Here is a 17838-nt window from a genome sequence, read left to right as displayed (position 1 = left end):
CTGGTCAGCCTCAGCCTCCTCAGTCGGGCTCGGGCGTGCCTCTGGCGAACACCCACACTTCCCCACGGAGCACGCCTGCTGCTGAACGGACCGGCGACGGCTTCTTGCGGACTTCTTGTTCTTGTCAGCTAATCCTGTGGATATTTTTGCTTTTGTGGTCCCGGTTCGGGCTCGAGTCCACTAACATGCACAATCCGGTGCAGATCAATAAGGAAGAACAGCAAAACAACGTTTTCGTTTCGGATCCCGCCAGAGAGGATCCCGCCACAAGCGACGCTTCTCTTCAAGGTTTTTCGAAGGCCTGTAGTGTTACGATTGAGTCGACCCCGCCAATGCAACAAAGTTCACCACCACCGCCAGTGACCAAGCCACAGAACTGTTGCGCTCGATGTCGTGGACACGGAAGAATAGCCTTTAAAACTGGACACGGGACCTGCCCATATGAACTGTGTCGCTGTGTCTTTTGTTGCAAGTGGATGGAACGGGGTATGAAAAGAAAGATGAGAAATAAATTGAGAAGGTAAGAGCACAAATACCAAGTCATATTACTCGATAGGTTTAAGGCGTTAGGCGTTACTGCTCTATACTATTATACAGTACTTTCGACGTAGATATTGGCAGATGCCAGGTGGCTGGCTGAGTAACCCCGTGCACTTCTGTAGTTATACTGTATTAGGCACGGAGTGCGGGCGCGCTTGCCTATCGCCCCTGTCCACGGCGCCTTACGGGCCGAGCGAGTAGGCAACCCGCCCGCATGTGTGCGTTTAGTACAGCATAAACTGCAGGAGTGCAGCCACCTGGTATTCAGTACGGACCGGAGCACAGGCTCGAAGTATACCATGCACTGCGACACTGCAGTTTTGCTGGCCTGCCACTTCAGAGCAGTAGTACTGCTCTGAAGCCTGCCAAATCCTCATGTAGGCAACCCAAAGAACATATCCAGTAGCCGGACAACAGCGCCTGGCTTCCTTACGGGCGGAGTTTGTGGAGTAATGTCGAGGCAAACCCACACGCTGCTGTGTCGTAGCCCTGACACACGTTTGGCTACTGGGCGGTACTGTCACGCAACATGATGTGTTTGCTGGGACAGATATATGTCTTTGTAAATTTAGCAAATGGTTTGTCCAGCAAAATGTTTGTTTGCTGTTCTAGCAGACAGCTTGTTGAATTTACAAGGGCTTACTTCCAGAAACACACCATCTCAGGCGCGGAATAAGGGGGGCCCCGTCTCTAGGGCTATAACACCCCCATCGTCTTTAGTGAGCCGCCTGAAAGGTAGGCAATTTGTACTACAAAGCCCATGTATGTAGGCAACCCACAGTCCCCCCCCCCCCCCGTGCCCCTTTCTTATACCGCGCCTAGTGGTCCTCCTGTGAGAGGTACGCAGAGCAGTCGAACGGCAGCCAATCACAGCGCTTTGGTGTTCCACGGGCGCGGCCATACCCCTTAAATCACCCTGTGCGAGGCTAGGAGCGGCCATAACCTCCCTCGCTCCACCTCGAGTTTTCAGATACTATTAATTTCTCTCACAATTCTCTTCGCACCGCCGCGAGACATAACTCATTTTAAATGTGAGACTTGCAGGAGCTCATAAATTATATAACTCGCCCGCTTTTAGCCAAAATCTGTTGATAACCACGATTACCAAGCGCAGAGCTAGCGCGTGCTTTCTGCTAGTCCTAGTCTCGCACAGGGTGTCTCCCATGGAACACCAGCCGCCAGCTCTGCGTACCTCTACCGCGCCTGCACCATCTTGCAGCACCGCGCTGTCGGTGGAAAATCAAAATATGTCAGTTGTTAAAGACGGACCGGGTAGGGTCGGGAACATGACTCCATTTCAGTATTTTTAGCAGATGATTTTTATGACTCTTTGGTTGGATTGCAGGAACTCTTTGGAATTTTCCCCCTGGCCTCAGGCGTCCGCGACCGGAACAAACTTCAGCGTCGGTAAGTCGAATTTATTTTCGTTTTCATACTCTTAAGATTTGAAAGTGATTTCCCATGACCTTTTTAAAAGGCTTTTAAATTTAAAAATCGAGAGTAAAAGCAATGACACCTTACATTACTCATGTATAGTTATATGTATGTTAAGTGTAAGTAAGTTTAAGTTTGTAAGGTATCATCTGCTAAAAAAAATACTGTGTCCAACGCGTCCCACGCCTCACAGGACGGTGTGTCGGGTTGCCTATATGCCTTGATGCAGACGCTGGGGAAGGCCACTGGGGTCACCAGTAAGGGGGGGGGGGGAGGGGGCTCCCCCCCAAAAATTACGGTACATTCCTGGTAAAAAATTTCTTGACATAATTCCGTTGAAAATTCCGTGGAAATTTCTAACAGTGTAACACAAGCGCGAATGAGACACAATTCAGAATTCGTCCAGACCGACTGGTGTCACTGGACTTCCCTGGCGCTAAAACACAAGCAATAATGGCGTATGCAGTACCTTTCACGGTCAATTCCTGAATTTCTGTCTCACCGGCAAACCAATCAAGAGGCGTCGGGTTCAAATGCCTCTGAGTGCCCCGGTTTCAGAAATTCAAGAGTTGACTGTAGGATAGCTACAGTCAAGCACTGGACTTTACGCCGCTGTTGCAGGTCAAGACCCTCGAGGCGTGCCAGGAGCAGCCCCTGGACCGAGCCCCACCACTGTGGCCGGATGGGAGCAGGAGCACGGCTGGCATGGCGCGCCGCAGCCTGGCCTGCCCCCCACCTCGCCGTCACCGACGCACGACGACTGGGGGCCCGACGAGGCAAATATCTTGCCGAGTGAGTTGGTGCAAATAAAGCTAGAAGAGGACGAAACTTTGGCCACACCTGACCGAGATGTGAAAAATCACATAAGTTCGGCCTCTAAAGCCACCCCGCCCAGCACGTCGCGCCCGGCTGCTTTCGCTCCGACAGACGCCCCCGCAGGTGCCCTCGCAGGCGCCCCCGCAGGCGCCCCCGCAGGCGCCCCCGCAGGCGCCCCCACAGGCGCCCCTGCCCCCACTGCACCTGTCGCCATCCCCGCACCTGCCACCACTTCCGCACCTGACGCACCTATTGTGCCCGCCACGCCCGCCTCGCCCCGCTGCTGCACAACGAACATGAGTTGCCCGGCGTACCCCAGCTGCCGGTCGCACTTCTCTTCGGAGGTGGAGTTGCAAGACCACGTGGACACGGTGCACCTGAAATTGATATCACTGGCACGCCTGGAGGATCTCTTTCGCATGATGAGGTTGGCTGTTTGTACCGACCTCTCGGCTGAGCAGATGGAAGAAAAACTAATCGGATCGCCGCATTCCCTGAGACGATATGATTGTCTTTAGTAAACTTGAAGAACCAGGTTGTACAACGCACACAAAAGGTCACACATTTTGGGCGCATTTAATGTGCATTACGCGCATTCCACGCGCATTTAAAGCGGTGAAGCGCACCCACAAAATGTGTTCTCAATTCAAGAACATCCCCAAAATTTTAAGGCAAATGTTCTTATTTTAACCCCTATTTACACTTAAAACCATGGTTTTCAGTGCAACTGTGAAAAATATCCTCGTAAATTTACGACATTTGTTGTAATTTGATTCACAAAATTTGGTCGTAAACTTACGACAGCCCATTCTTGCTTCCCGGTCGGTTCCAAGTCGATAGGGAGTTCTTGAAAATTAACCATTCATTTCAAATTGTAATTTTACGACTTTTGTCATGGAAAATTTTCCCGTAACCCTTACGAGTATCTTTTACAGTGACAAGTAAAGGTATTGGAGGAATCCCATTTGTCCTAAAATTTTGGGGGTGTTCTTGAGTCGAGAACATATTTCTTTGGGTGGGCATTAAAAGTAGTGCATCCAATACGGCAATGACTTGACTTGACTATGTAAACAGGAGGCCTCTGCTGGCCCGTGACCTTTCATGCGCATAGCGCATATATTAGATGCATTCCACGCATTTAAAGCGGTTAATGCATTCTAACACGTCCAGTGCGGCACGAGTACATCACACCGCACTGAACGGGTTAATGTACATCGAGCGCGTTTCATGCGCATAGAATGCGGTAAAAAAAGCGCACGAAATGTGTTACCTGTGCGCATTTTAATGCACGTTGCCGAATATCTCCTATGGTTCTCTTCGAAGAGAATATTGGTAATTGTCTTTATATCCCTCCTTATGATAGGCTTAATAACTCTGTCTGATTCCGAAAAACTAACAAGTCTATTGTACCGTTTCACGTATTTTTGTGCTGCGTCACTTCGCTGAATTTTGCTAGAGGGAGATTGATTAGAATATGATATGTAGACCATACTTTTGTGGCTTTGTAGCTGACTGATCTCGAGGACTGTGGCCTTGAATTTGCCGTGACTATAAAAGGCAGCCGCTGTTATCAGAAAAAGGTTACAACTTGTATTACTCTACCAATTTAAAGTGATGAATGCGCTGATTTAAATCAATTTAATAAAAACAATAATTTTTAGCGTTAATTACCTGAGTCCTAAGTTAAGTACGGGAACTGAAGTAAAATGGTTTCAAGTCGTCAGGAAGAGTTTTCACTCGTTTGTACACAGTATTACAAAATCCATGCATTACGGCGGTATAACGCTGGCATTTTTATCGTGTTGAACCCTAAATTCAACAATGTATTCGCTTCTCATTGCATAGGATATGTAATGAAAAGTATGCGGTCTTGCGGAGAAACATTATTTAATAAATGATATACATACACCCCTATCTTCTCTGTAGTCCCTTATAATTGTTTTGCCTCTGAGTTGACTAAAATCGTCCCGCGTCGCGCCTTTTCGGTTTTGGCCATCAAGATTGTACTTACGCGGTGTGTATTTATTCGAAGATAACAATATGCTATCAAGCTGCGAGGCCGAATAGGAAAGCCGCGGGGGAGATAGACGCTGCGAGTGGGAGAGAGATGCAAGGCTGCCCCCCGCCCCCCCTCTCTCTCTCTCTCCTTTCTGTTTCTCCCTTTATCCTACCACGCGCCCGTGGCTGCACGAAAGCTCTCCTAAATAAGTAGATATCGTCCCGGGCCGTCGCAGCGCGTCGCAGTCTCACGGGAGCGCTCTAGCTCACTCTAGCTGCGGCGGCCCTCCTAGAGACCACAGCGAGATCCACCACCATGGCGTCGTCTTGGTCCAGCGGCGCCCTCGCCGTCCTCCTCATGCTGGCCGCCTCCGCCCTTGTGGTCCCTCCCGGAGCCCAGGCGTACCGCGTGCTCGGCATGTTTCCCTTCAACGGGCGCAGTCACAACATCATGTTCAAGGTCTGACTGATCTGATTACGGTCTTAAGACGGGGGAGCTTGTGTGTATTACGCCAAAACGACATCGATATAGTTTCGCGTGAACGCATATCGAACTAGCGGGAGATCGAGAGTTTTGATAAAGCGGCTCATATTCGGTATCAGTCACAAATGAAAACCGTCTTATTAGCCGTAAGCGCTGTCGCTGTCCCTGTTCACGTCGTCGGCCTGCAGTCTAATTTACAGACCCACCCAAATTGGCGACTCTAAGCGCACGCATGGGAAAAGTGGGCTAAGCATGCGAGCACCCGAGCAGCGCTCACTGAGCCCGACAATCCCCTGTAAAAATAAATAAATATAATGTGATTTGAGCAAGCGTGTTACGCAATGTGTACTGTTTAGTGGAGTGAGAGGAGTGCGCTACTGGCTTACAAGTCTCCCCTTCCTCTACAGGCACTGATGGAGGTGTTGGCCGATCGTGGCCACGACGTGTACATGATGAGCCCCTTCCCCCAGAAGGCGCCAAGGGCCAACTACACCGACCTGGACCTGTCCAAGGAGTTCCCATCGCTCGTCAATGGGCTCACGTACGAACAGATGACGAGTTTCGGTCGGACAACAATCGTGAAGCTCATCGGGCAGATGGCCGGCGCTGACCTCTGCCGCGCCACATTCGAGACCCAGCACTTCCGGGACGTGATGAGCGGCAAGCACGGCAAGTTCGATGTCGTCTTCACCGAGATCTTTGGCTCTGACTGTTTTGCTGCCGTGGCACACAAGCTCAAGGTAGAGAGGGTCTAAATAACAAAATTTGAGGACTTTAGTAGGTGACATCTGAGTTATCTATTGTTGTGAAGTCATCATTATGTTTAAAGGGTGGTCCACAGACCCCTTCCTTTATTTTGCTTATACTGTACCGCACGCAGGCGTGCGGCCGGCTTGCCTACCGTCGCTCACCGCGGCGCCTTACGGCCCCGTGCGAGTATGCAACCCGCCCGCACACCTGCATCCGGTACAGTATAAGCAAAATAATGGAAGGGGTCTCTGGACCACCCTATATTTTCCGTGGTCGAGTCTTGACGTAACACTACGTTTCAGCTCCCTCTCATCAGCGTAGTGACTGCACCGGACTTCCCCTGGATGCACGAACGGGTCGGGTCCATTGACAATCCTTCTTACATCATCGCTGGCATGGAACCCTTCGCTGGAAGGATGAACTTCTTGCAGAAGATTACGAACGTGTTCATGTGCCTCTACAACAAGTACATGCACAAGGTAAGATCTCCGATATCGACGGAAAGACATCGGCACGCAAAACGGACACTGATATAAAGTAATGCGAGTTAAATTTGTAGGTCTACGTTAACGACCCCAGCGATCCGGTGGTCCGTGAGTTCTTTGGCCAGGACACGCCAGCGATCGCCGAACTGATCAAGAACACAAGTCTCATTATGGTCAATAGTCACGTTAGCGTCAACCCCGCGCGACCCGTCAACCCTAACGTCATTAACGTGGGCGGGCTGCACCTCAAGGTAGTCAAGATCTCGATGGTTGCCAAAGACCAAGTCTTTATTGAATGGAGAGCCTCGTGTCTTGCCGAAGCAGACTTCTGTGTGGTCTTATGTGTCATCGGCCTGCTATAGGATGCACGGCCGGACCGTCACGGCGCTGGCATGGACCCGGACCTTCGCAAATGGATGGACGGTGCGGAGCACGGCGTCATCTTCTTCACGCTGGGTTCACTGGTTCGCTCCAGCTCGCTTCCGAAGCAGACCATCGAGAACCTGATTCAGGCGTTCGGCGAGCTGCCGCAGCGTGTGCTCTGGAAGTACGAGACGGATGACATCAAGGACCGGCTGCCAGGCAACGTGCGCATCGCAAGTTGGATGCCACAAATGGAAATTCTGGGTAAGTCGATGCCGTGGTCGCTTCCGCCTGTCAGTGTGGGGGGTAGGCAGCCAGCTTCGTGGGTTGGTGCATAGCCGGCCTACCTTCCAGGCTGCACTCCCCCCACATCTGTGGTTGAAGGAGAAAGGGGGTGCTATCTCTTCGTCTATCTTACGCCTGCTCTCTTAGGCTTGTGAGTCTGCTGTCATTCAGTCTGCGACCTTCGTCCCGCTTGAGACTTAACCCATCCGTTGCACAATCAACTGTACACCTCGGTGACACTTCTGGGGACGTTAGGATTGGGATACGGCCACTGAGAGGGTAGTTCTGGGAAGTTATACTATTATGTTTCAGGCGGAGTATAGAAGTGTTTGTCTCGCAGCTCACCACAAGACGGTGCTGTTCATTACCCACGGAGGACTCATGGGAACAACGGAAGCCATGTTCCTCGGCGTGCCCCTCTTGGGCATCCCGCTGTTCGCCGACCAGATGCCCAACGTGGAGCTGTACCGGACCTTAGGCATCGCTGAACGGCTGGACCACACCGAGCTCACCAAAGATAATGTGCTCACCACCATCCGGAAGCTCACCGCTACCGATGAGTGAGTATTTTTTTTCTTTTCTTTTTAATCCCCAAGATTTTATACAGATGATATTATCAACCCTTTCAGTCGGGCATCCTTTTTGACCACGCTTGTATTCAAAACGCAGGTACCGCGTACGCGCGAAGGCGGTGGCGGCGCGCTACGCGGATCGGCCCTTCTCTGCGGCCGAGGAGGCTGGCTGGTGGACTGAGTACGTTATCAGACACCGAGGCGCTCCCCACTTACGGCCCCTCGGCGCGGACCTGCCACTCCACCAGTACCTGCTCCTCGACGTGGTCGCGCTCGTGCTCGGAGCCGTCATCGCCGTCCTGCTCCTCCTGAGAGCGGCCGTCCGCGCGCTATTAGGCCGGACAACGACTAAGACGAAGCAAAAGAAGAACTGATGACCTTTGATAGAGTTGACTCACTTATTTATTGAAATAAAATTATTCTACCGCTATGATGTAAAAAAGGACAAAGTCGAACTACTTGTCAATTAATTTATGACATATCCAAGCCACACAGGCAAAAAGGGGGTGGGGGGGGGTCAAGACACAGGCGAGCAGACAGACAAACAGACTCAGTGCTCAGCAGGGCGGGCCGGCGGGCGGGCCGGCGGGCGGGCGGGCCACCGTCTCCACACACCTGCTTGGCGGGTTGGCCCACCCTACGCGTTGCAGGCGCGAGCGCGAATGAGCATCAGCATCGCCATCGCCATGCCCCGCCATGCCCCGCCATGCCCCGCCATGCCCCGCCATGCCCCGCCTTGACAAATGAACTGGTGCAACTGGTGCAACGGTGCACGAGCCCCTCCGTCTAACTGCCAACTTTTGTCACAGATGAATCATGAATGAAGTGATGATCTGAAAACAGGATTAGCATATCTGCGCTGCCCGCAGGTGCCATACAACTCTGTAGCTGACTTTGCCTTCTACTTCAGACAGTCTTATCGCAATACGGCAACGGGCATCTTGAGGAAGGGCGGCGGGCGGTCTTTTCCCAAGCGCTATGCTCGCTATACTCCCCGCTCAGCATGGAGTATTTCCTACGGCTGCAGTTGCAGTGCAGTTCCGATCCTGGCCGTAGGGGGCAGAGCAGAGCAGTAGTAGTGGTTGTAGTGGTGTCGTAGTAGTGTTATTTGGTAGCATAGTTGTTGTTTGCTGTGTATGTATGATTGTGATTTGGAATGGAATTCCTATTGACATAATCATGGGTGTTATTGCTCACAGACCAATCAACTTTATACCAGGTCATTGCTAGAGATGAATTGTGGCCTTCAGTTCCATCTCCTGCTTTATTTTGATATGTACTTGGTGGCTATAACCTAAAAACATTAAGAAAAACAGAGCTCGATTATAACATTAGTCATTTTCGTCGAAAAAATGAGTGAACTTTCTGACCACAATGCCTTTCCAAGTGGGAGTAACCTCACTAACTTTGATGAGGCTCAAGAAGTCCCATCCTGTAGTAGTTTCCGTGATTTTACCCTCAGTGGTTTCACCTATGATCAACCCAAGAGACAATGTTTGAATATTAATAACCCTCAGAGGCATGTAAAACCAAATCATAACCTTGCAAGTAAGTAAAATAGTAAAACTTCCAAAGTTCTGTTTAAAATTATGTCAATTTACGCATCATAATTCATTGTGATCATTAGCTGGTTTATCAAGGTTAAACTATTTTATATGTAACATGTACAATTTAATATTTATTGTGATTGTTGCTATGTATTCTAGTTCCTGAGGCTGGTACAAAAGTATCAACTCGTTCCGTGAGACGGGCTGGCCCTTACCTATTGGGTCCGACTTTAGGTAACTCACCTGTCGATAGCATTGTTCAGTGTTTGGCTCGCAAAGAAGGAACTGACAACTTTTATACAATTAAGGTAATTATTAGTTTACTGGTTTTGCCAAAGTGAGTGTTGTTTCATGTAATAAGACTTTTATTTTGATGCAGATTCTCACACTTCATGGTGGTGAGAAAAACGCAGACAGGGAGCAAGATGAACGGCAGGGAAAAATGTTACTTCACACAGAGTATTCTTTACTCTCTCTACTAAGAAATGAAGAAGGAGTTGTTCAACATCATGATTTTTTCAAGGTCCATACTTAATTTTAGTTTTTTCATTTATTTCTAAAACTTTTGCAACTCTTATTAAATAAAAATCTTGGCATTCTTTTTAGGATATTGCGTTGGAGGAACATGTTGATCGTTCAAAGGGTCTTGTTTACACTGGTGGTATCCACCAAAGATTATGCCTTGTACTTGATTGTCTGACCCCTCATGATTTCTGTGAAAGATCTCAAGAGTTAGTGAATCTCCAACACTATGTTATCATAGAAAAAAAGCTCTGTGAATTGTATGGTCTTATTATATTTTACAATGTGGTTAAAGTTGTTGAAAGGCTACATGCTGTAAGTTTCATTACATCCAATTCATTATTAATCATGCCTAAATTAGATTGGGTTTTCAAATTGTGTCTTTTCTACTTCTAGATGAATGTCGTTCATCGAGATCTAAAGCTGGGGAATCTGGTGCTTGACAGAAGAAATCACAAAGTTACAATTACTAATTTCTGCCTTGGAAAACATTTAGCAAGTGAAAATGAACGTTTACAGGACCAAAGAGGCTCCCCTGCTTATATATCTCCGGATGTTTTATGTGGGAAACCATATCTAGGTATGCAGTGAAAACTTTACCAAAAAATTACCAAGGATATTGTGTGCTGTTTCTCTTATTTTTATTATGTTTCTAGGGAAACCCTCAGACATGTGGGCTCTAGGAGTCGTTCTGTTTACAATGCTTTTTGGCCAATTCCCTTTCTATGATTCAAGCCCACCCCAGTTGTTTAATAAAATAAGGGCTGCGGATTACACTATTCCCAGGTTGGCTACTGGTGCATGGTTTTCCATTTGTCCTATTATTCATACTTAATTTCAATGTCAATCTATCTGTCTAGTGATGGAAGAGTGTCTGAGGGAACAAAAGATCTGATACGTCGATTAATTGTTCTGGAACCAGGAATGAGGCTCACTGCCTCTCAAGTGTTGGATGAGCTCATTTGTATAATTACTGCCAGTCGTCCACTTCATCGAGGAGAAGAACTTCAGGTAAAAATGAAATTTTCACTTCAGATTACATTACAAATTTCTTTGCTATTTTAAACACATGCTTTATAAACACATACATTGTTCTCTAAGGTTGTTCCTGACTGTGATGAGGATGAAGAGGATAAAGTAAGTGGCAAACGAATCGTCAGTCCCTCTGTGATTTCAACAGATGCTGTTGCTGGAGTTTGTAAAAACACAATACGCCAACTTCATAACTTACAGGTAGCTTTGGTGTTCAAGACATTAAAATAACTTGAGTTATAACTGCTGAGATCATCTTTGTTTCCAAATATATTACTTATTTTTATTTGTCATTTTGCAGAATCAAATGGATGAGATTCAAAGAAAAGCAGAAGAAGCTCTCGCCATGCTGGAGCCAAGACAAAATAGATTAGCACTTCAGCAATCATCAGGGATCCAAAATGTTAACAATCAACAACAATTATCAGCAGACTTGGTTCCCTCTCCTCTTATTGGAAACTCTGCACATGTTCATGGGCCTAGTGGTCTTCAAAGTTCCTCCCCAATCTTGAGCAGAGTGTCCTGGCGTAACATACCCACAAGGGTTGGCAGCCGAATTCCTGTGCAGCGACTTGCAAGTGATGCCAGAGAGCTGACGGCTGAAGAAATGGCTCGCTTCCATAATCTCATACCCACAACTAGATCTTCAGCTCGCAATGTTCCTGGGATCAATACATCTTCTGTATGTTTATCTATTGTTGTTTATCTTGAACTTAGTTATTATTTGTGTGGTGCATATAATATTGTTATATTGTTTCCAGGGAACTTCAAACAATACAGATGGTACACATGTGGTTCAGGATCCTCTGTTGAATAGTGTTTTGGATGCAGTTCTCCACAACCAACCAACTGCATCCCTTAACCCAGCCTCAAGTATAGCTCAACGTCTTAATGGGCTTGAGCATGTTCGGACTAGCCTTGCACCTCAAGCAGTTCCTCAGGTTGCGCCTTCTCACCAATTGCAAACTTTTTTGAGAAATCCGTCACGGCAAGCCAACTCAAATTCTCCCACTGTAAGGCATGTTCAAGCCAACCACCTCTCTAGTTTAGGACGGCCATCTATCCAAAACCATTTGCAATTGCTTTCTAATAATCCATCAAGCTTGTCTCAACCTGAGCCACCAGTTCGCATGCAGATACAATGTCATCACGATCGACCTCAGCATAGGCGACTACAGCGCACTGTTCCAAATGATAACTTGACTCCCAATCAATCCAGGCAGCGAATAGTTCCAAATGATAATCAAAATATTAGCCAGCCAAGAGCATCAAGACCTTATCATCAGTTATCTCCTGGAGTTCAGAGAAATATTGCTCGAAATTTGTCAATGATTATTCGTACTCAATTTGGTCATCAGTCTCGACCTGAAAATTCTGCAGATAGTACTGGCAGTAACGACCAAGAGCTCAATGGTAATCAGCCGCAATAACATACACCACCATAAAGGTTTTGTAGAAAAATTTGTTATATTTATAAACATGCATGTGCATGACTCATGGAATGGCAGAGTAAACAACTTGTTTTATCTTTCTTTATTCTTTATCTGAGCTGCAACCTTAATTCAGATAATAGCATCTTATTTTTACCTGTAGTTGACAACAGTCACTTCATCCCCACCCCCCCATTTTTTTTAAGAATCAAGATTGACCCAAGTTTGTTGTTAAATTTTCAGTTGTATTATTTTTCAAGTGCATGTAGAAATTTAAGTGGTATAGATAACTAACATAATATTGTAGTAATGAGTAGTAATGTATTTCTACTAAACATTTTTGTTGGTCTTTGCTGTAAAAAAACAAAAAACAAAAATAATGACAAAGTTGATGTGCTCTTTGGTATCAAATTTTAAAGAAGTGAGACTGTGCTCAACGCAATACTCCAAAAGTGGTCATTTTTAACTCTGAAGGAGACCAGTTTTGTGAACCCACTCAAACCAGTGATGAAACATGATAGCCAGAGCCTGATTTGCAGTTCACCATGTAGGTTGAATGTGTGGGTAAAGGCTGACTCTAATTTAATTTCTAAATGTTTTGGATGAATTGTGAATGGATGCATCAACCAGGTTGCATTGTAGGAAATGAAAACATGTGTGCGTTGCATGCTTTACCGTAATGTTTATATGTATGTATATTGCTCTAGGGCTGCAGTGTTTGTAGGTACTCATGTGATATTTTTGTGTTGTATTGAGTAGAATTTAATGGGGCTGATCTATCCTCATTGATTGTGTTAGTTTATTACAGGGTATTAATTAGAATTCTCATATTACCCAACCTTGTGTTTCATACTGTATTGGTGATAAAACTAATTTTCCATTCTTAATAACTTGTTTCTAATTCTCTTGATACTTGATTATTTCAAAAAGTGCCTTTTTTTACTGTCTAAAGTATTTTTTTTGGTTTTGTCAAATGAAAGTCTTGCACTTAAATTTGTGATGAAATGCTGTGTGCATTTGTGTTCTTCTTATCACTTGGTATGTATCACACTTTTGAAAATTATTTGAAAATGTTAAGCATGCTTTATGCCTCGTTTATTACCATATTGTGTAGTTTATACATGACTGTTTAATGTTGACTGACACACCTACACACTTTTATAACTAGAAGTAGGCTGTCTTTATGTACAACTAATGAGATTTACTGTATTGAAGATTTTGTTTATTAAGAACTTCTACGTGATGCCTGTTTAATCTCTTTTTTCAACTCATAAGTTGTCAGGGGATACATGAGGTATGGTAAAACGGAAGCAATAAATAACAGTGAACCAGATATTATATATACATAGTCATATGATTGTGTCATATCATATATCCACCCTGCATAAAAAAGAAATTCAACATTAACATTATTGTGCATTATTAATATTTTAAGGTAAATGTTTTATATGAGATCCTTTTTATATGTGTAAATGTAAACTTACCACTCATTGGGGGCCCAATCATAACGGCAAAACCTTGGAACATAAGCAAGAGACCAAATGAGTTTGTAAGCCTCTCTATTCCAAGGAAGTCAACTAAAATGAGACTTTTCATTGCCATAAACGGTGCTGTAATCAACAAAGTAAAGCAAACTCAGTGTTGTTATAGCTTTTAAAACTTTACTTGGATTTTGGAGGAAACAATTTTTTACCCATGAAAAATCCATATGCTGATGATGCAAATAGCTGGTAAATCGGGTCTGAGCACACACAGGTTGTGGCCACAACAATACTGGCCATAGTCATTGTGATGCAGGAGAGGACCAGTGCCGACACCCCAGGTACTTCACAAGCTATCCCCGACAATCCTCGTCCCACAGCGTTGGCTACTCCTAGGGAGGGCAGGATCCACTCGGCTAGATCTGGTGGCACCCCCGCTTTCATAGCCTGGTCTGTCATATTATGGTAAAACAAATTGCCAAGGCGCTACCAAAAAAGAGAACTTTAGCCTAAGGGCGAGTCTTCTCCAGCCCAGTTGAGTTGAGGTCAATGAACAAAAAGGTGACACTCTCGGGCTCACCTTGTGAGAAAAGGAAGGGGGTAAAGTAGCCCACCATCACGAGTACTTGTGTGACGGCGAACACGAGGAAGACGCTGTTGGTGAGGATGGAGTGGTGCAGCAGCGCCGCCAGCGTGCTCGTCACTGCGTGGGGACACAGGCGGCAGCGCGTGGTGGCCGCCCACAGCGCGCCGCAGCAGCCGCCTCCGTGTCCGGGGCCCTAGTGCAGGTCATCGCCATCGTGATTCCGCCACAGGTGGTTCCCAGAGAACAGTCACCGCCATTCGGATCCTGCACTGACTGGGGCCGCCGCGTCCTCCGCGGAATCCAGGACACTGTCCGCGGCGGCGAGGCCGTCCGCCACCGGGAGCGTCACGAGGGCGCGCGTCGACATCTGCGAGGTAAGGCGCGAGGCGCCGGCGCCATAGAAGATGTCGTCCCGGTACATGGGGCGCGAGCCGGTCTGCATGTCGCGCGCGTCCGGTCCGCTCCTGCACGACGGGTTGCTTTGCTTTGTCAGAGAGCCGATGCAATTTAGCGTTGTTCCTGTGCAAGGGTCAGTTATCATCGTGTTCTAGCCTGGGGAAGGCCCGGCTCGTCATGGATATGGCGTCGAATTGAGGCGCGGCCACGGAGGGTGAGAATGACGTTTGCGAGGCGTGGAGCTGCTTGAGGGCGGGCACTGGTTTCTCTTTCCCCCGAGCGCCCTTCTTGGCCTGTTGCGGGGGCGACTCCTCGTCCTGGAAGCGCACCGTGCGTTCGCCTCGCACCGCAGATAGGGGGATGGGCTGCGGGGTACAAGAGGGATGATGTCAAATCGCAACGTTCGCAGGCGCTGTTTTTGTTGTTGTTTTACAATTGATGTAATTTTAAGATGTATCACTTGAAGGGGCCGTAGCAGCAGCGACAGAGCCAGCACTGCGCCACAAGCTGCCGCGTTGAAGGCCATGATCCAGCGCCAGGAGTAGCCGTCGCGCGCACTCAGGGCCCGGTAGCACAGGGGCATGACTAGGATGCCGACCCCGCTGCCGCACGAGGTCAGCGACGTGGCGACGCCGCGCCACCGCTCGAAGTAGAACCCGACCGAGATCATGGTGGCCACGTACACTGCGCCGCTCGCCGCCCCTAGGGACCGTTCAGGTGAGGACAAAAGACGCCGCCGATGGACGGTATGGTGATGCGCCCACACACCAACTCACCCAGGACAATGCCATAGATGACGACGAAGGCGGCGTACTCCGTGATGAAGAAGCATGCCACGAAGGATCCCGCAGACGCCAGGGATCCCATCACGCTCACGGCCCGGAAGCCCCAGCGGTTACCCATTGCGCTCCACAGGGGCGCTGCGCTAGCGTTTACAAGCAGGTGTTTGGGTTAGGGAGGGAATTTTAGACAGACAGTCCCCAAGACAGTCTCCACCAGAGGGTAAAATGACCCCTCGCCCCTCCTCCTCCTCCTTCTTTTCCTTTAATTTATTTGTGTCGCAGATTCGCTAAAGTGTCAGTTTTAACTTGGCTTGGAAGGATTTCCGTTTAAAAGTACCCTTTACTGAAGCTGCTCCATACTGAGCCTACTGCGTGCCCTTGCCTGCGCACCCGCGACGTAGTAGAAGCCAGAGCACAGGGAGGCGAGCAGCGCCACAGCGGCCGAGTCCTTAGCGAAGTCCTCCTGGATGTTCTTCTGGTAGTAGCCTACGTGAGCAGACCAACATGAAGAGCTTCAGAGCTGTATAAACATGTTCTCTTGTTAAAAAACCCCACCCCCTCAAAAAAAACAACCCCCACCCCTCAAAAAACAACCCCAAAACGCTCAAGTAGGGTGAGAGGTTCTATGGGATTTATTTAACGTTCAATATTCAAGTCTAAAATAGATATTTAAGTCTAAAAAAGATATAAAATTCCCACGAATGTTTTATCTTTTCCGGAAAACTCGGAGAACTTCAAAAAAACACATCCGGAGGAGTACTTCTTTAAAAACTTCTACCCTCACCCCTCGTTGGTTGTACCGAACGTGTAGATCGCGCCGTCGATGATGAGGTTCATGGCGAAGCATGCTGCCACGACAACCCAGCCGTAGCCGCCGTCCGGTGGCAGCAACACCAGCGGCTCCAGGGACAGCGCCGAGGAGTCCGACGACAAGGACAGCGACACGGCCGCGGGCGGAGGCGGCGGCTGCGGACGACCCCTTTTGGGCGGCATGATGTGTCCGCGTCTCCTGAGGTGACCTGGGCGGCTCTGTGTCCGAACAAAGGTAAGCACGCCGTGTTTTTGCCACAACAATGAGCTTGCATTGCCAGCTTCCCCAACAACAATATTAATACGAATGTCATGGCTTGTCCTGCCCTGCGGGTCCTGCGTTATTGGTCCTGCGCTGCGACGCTTGATGCCAAAAATGCCACATGAAAAATCGGTTGGCGGTTAAAGGTGTTTTTATTCCTCTACCTTGTAGCTTTCCCGCGAGAGCAGCAGTTTCGCCCATTCACCCTGTACAGTCCCCATTGGAAGCATTGGTCATAGGAGCCGCGTGACCTCGCCCTGCCTCGGGCACTCGCAAGGTAGGCCATTGGATAGGCGCATGCGAGAAGGGATGGGAAAGGGAAAGCCACCCGGGAGCGACGAAAGGACCCCCACCACCACCACCCATCCGACGCGGCTGTGCTGTGCGACTGTTGATTGCGCGCGCTCTCTCTTCACCCTGACCCACCCTAAGCGCCCCTGCACCCCTGCCACCCGCAACCCCTCCCTGGTTTCTTCCTTCCTGGGTACGCGTACAAGGGTGAGAGTAGTGACTTCATTGAACGGTGTATGCTCTTCGGTTACGTCTTTCTTCGCCAGTCGAACAATTAAAGGGCCTCAGCAAATAAGCAGCAGATCACGATCATCTCCCTGAGCTGCTTGTCGCTTACCCGTACTGCCCCCAGTCCAGTAGCTTCAATTTCCTTTGTTACCTAACTAAAACTTTCCTTAGTGTGAGGGAAGACGCAGAGACGCGCCAGAAGGGGGGAGGCGGCGGGGAAGGAAGACTCTTTGCCTCTGGAAAATTCCAACCAGAACCGCCCCCTCTTCGAAAAGAGAGGCGTCCGTACGCTGCTGGGTGCCGGAACGTGTACAGAGGGTCCTTTGACCATCGTCTGTTTACGTTTACCCTTTTTCTCCGGGCTCCCTAATCCACCTATTCGGTGTCGGCGCAGGAGATAAAATGTTTTTCCTTTGGTCTGGAATTATCCCAGACCGGTCAGCATTAAGGAATATTTGGTCTGGACCACACAGCTCACAGATAAGATCAGCTATGAAAATAAGAGAACCCCCACAAGTCGATTTGGTTTTCATTGTCGATTGGCACTAAGCGAAGCGCATTTAATAATTTTCGTAAAATATTTATTACTATGGGGACCGTTTGTTTGGCCTCCTAAGGTGGGGGCAGAAAGGGCGCTAACCCCTCCATTAGCTCTCTGCACAGAAAGGGGGGGGGGAATCAGTCCTTGCCTGGATATGTTGTGTGTGGGGAAGGTCGGGACCACGTGCTGCTATCGCTGTGCTC

General features: G+C 48.2%; 4 protein-coding genes across 5 annotated transcripts; 3 read left to right on the top strand and 1 right to left on the bottom strand.

Annotated features, from left to right (window-relative positions):
• Positions 1 to 14: 14 nt before the first annotated feature.
• LOC113204584 (translation initiation factor IF-2-like) lies at positions 15 to 4704 on the top strand. Of its 2 annotated transcripts, XM_052264720.1 has the most exons (4): positions 15 to 520; positions 1886 to 1947; positions 2596 to 2913; positions 2962 to 4704. In XM_052264720.1, the coding sequence occupies exons 1-4, from the start codon at positions 186 to 188 to the stop codon at positions 3306 to 3308; spliced, it is 1062 nt and encodes a 353-aa protein (XP_052120680.1). In that variant the 5' UTR covers positions 15 to 185; the 3' UTR covers positions 3309 to 4704. The 2 variants fall into 2 exon arrangements, with proteins under 2 accessions (XP_052120680.1, XP_026275585.2); XM_026419800.2 differs by having other exon boundaries at positions 2596 to 4704.
• Positions 4705 to 5007: 303 nt separating this feature from the next.
• On the top strand, positions 5008 to 8182 carry LOC113204515 (UDP-glucosyltransferase 2). The gene is made up of 7 exons (XM_026419712.2): positions 5008 to 5248; positions 5680 to 6012; positions 6325 to 6501; positions 6582 to 6758; positions 6870 to 7134; positions 7496 to 7715; positions 7825 to 8182. Exons 1-7 carry the CDS (start codon positions 5105 to 5107, stop codon positions 8099 to 8101), a joined length of 1593 nt encoding a protein of 530 aa, XP_026275497.2. The 5' UTR covers positions 5008 to 5104; the 3' UTR covers positions 8102 to 8182.
• A 533-nt stretch (positions 8183 to 8715) lies between these two features.
• On the top strand, positions 8716 to 13598 carry LOC113204514 (uncharacterized). Its single transcript, XM_052264718.1, has 11 exons — positions 8716 to 8861; positions 8947 to 9275; positions 9434 to 9582; positions 9654 to 9797; positions 9881 to 10111; positions 10193 to 10376; positions 10453 to 10582; positions 10657 to 10807; positions 10898 to 11029; positions 11130 to 11510; positions 11590 to 13598. The coding sequence occupies exons 2-11, from the start codon at positions 9080 to 9082 to the stop codon at positions 12256 to 12258; spliced, it is 2367 nt and encodes a 788-aa protein (XP_052120678.1). The 5' UTR covers positions 8716 to 8861; positions 8947 to 9079; the 3' UTR covers positions 12259 to 13598.
• LOC113204547 (monocarboxylate transporter 9-like) lies at positions 13484 to 14507 on the bottom strand. Its single transcript, XM_026419755.2, has 4 exons — positions 14320 to 14507; positions 13952 to 14191; positions 13743 to 13868; positions 13484 to 13638 (listed from the first exon to the last, which is right to left on the bottom strand). The coding sequence occupies exons 1-4, from the start codon at positions 14354 to 14356 to the stop codon at positions 13484 to 13486; spliced, it is 558 nt and encodes a 185-aa protein (XP_026275540.2). The 5' UTR covers positions 14357 to 14507.
• Between the last annotated feature and the right edge of the window lie 3331 nt (positions 14508 to 17838).

This window comes from Frankliniella occidentalis, unplaced genomic scaffold (assembly GCF_000697945.3).
Source record: "Frankliniella occidentalis isolate FOCC.00 unplaced genomic scaffold, Focc_3.1 Scaffold21, whole genome shotgun sequence".
Taxonomy (NCBI): Eukaryota; Metazoa; Arthropoda; class Insecta; order Thysanoptera; family Thripidae; genus Frankliniella; species Frankliniella occidentalis.
Note: the sequence above shows the minus strand (reverse complement) of the source record. Positions and strands in the feature narration are given on the sequence as shown.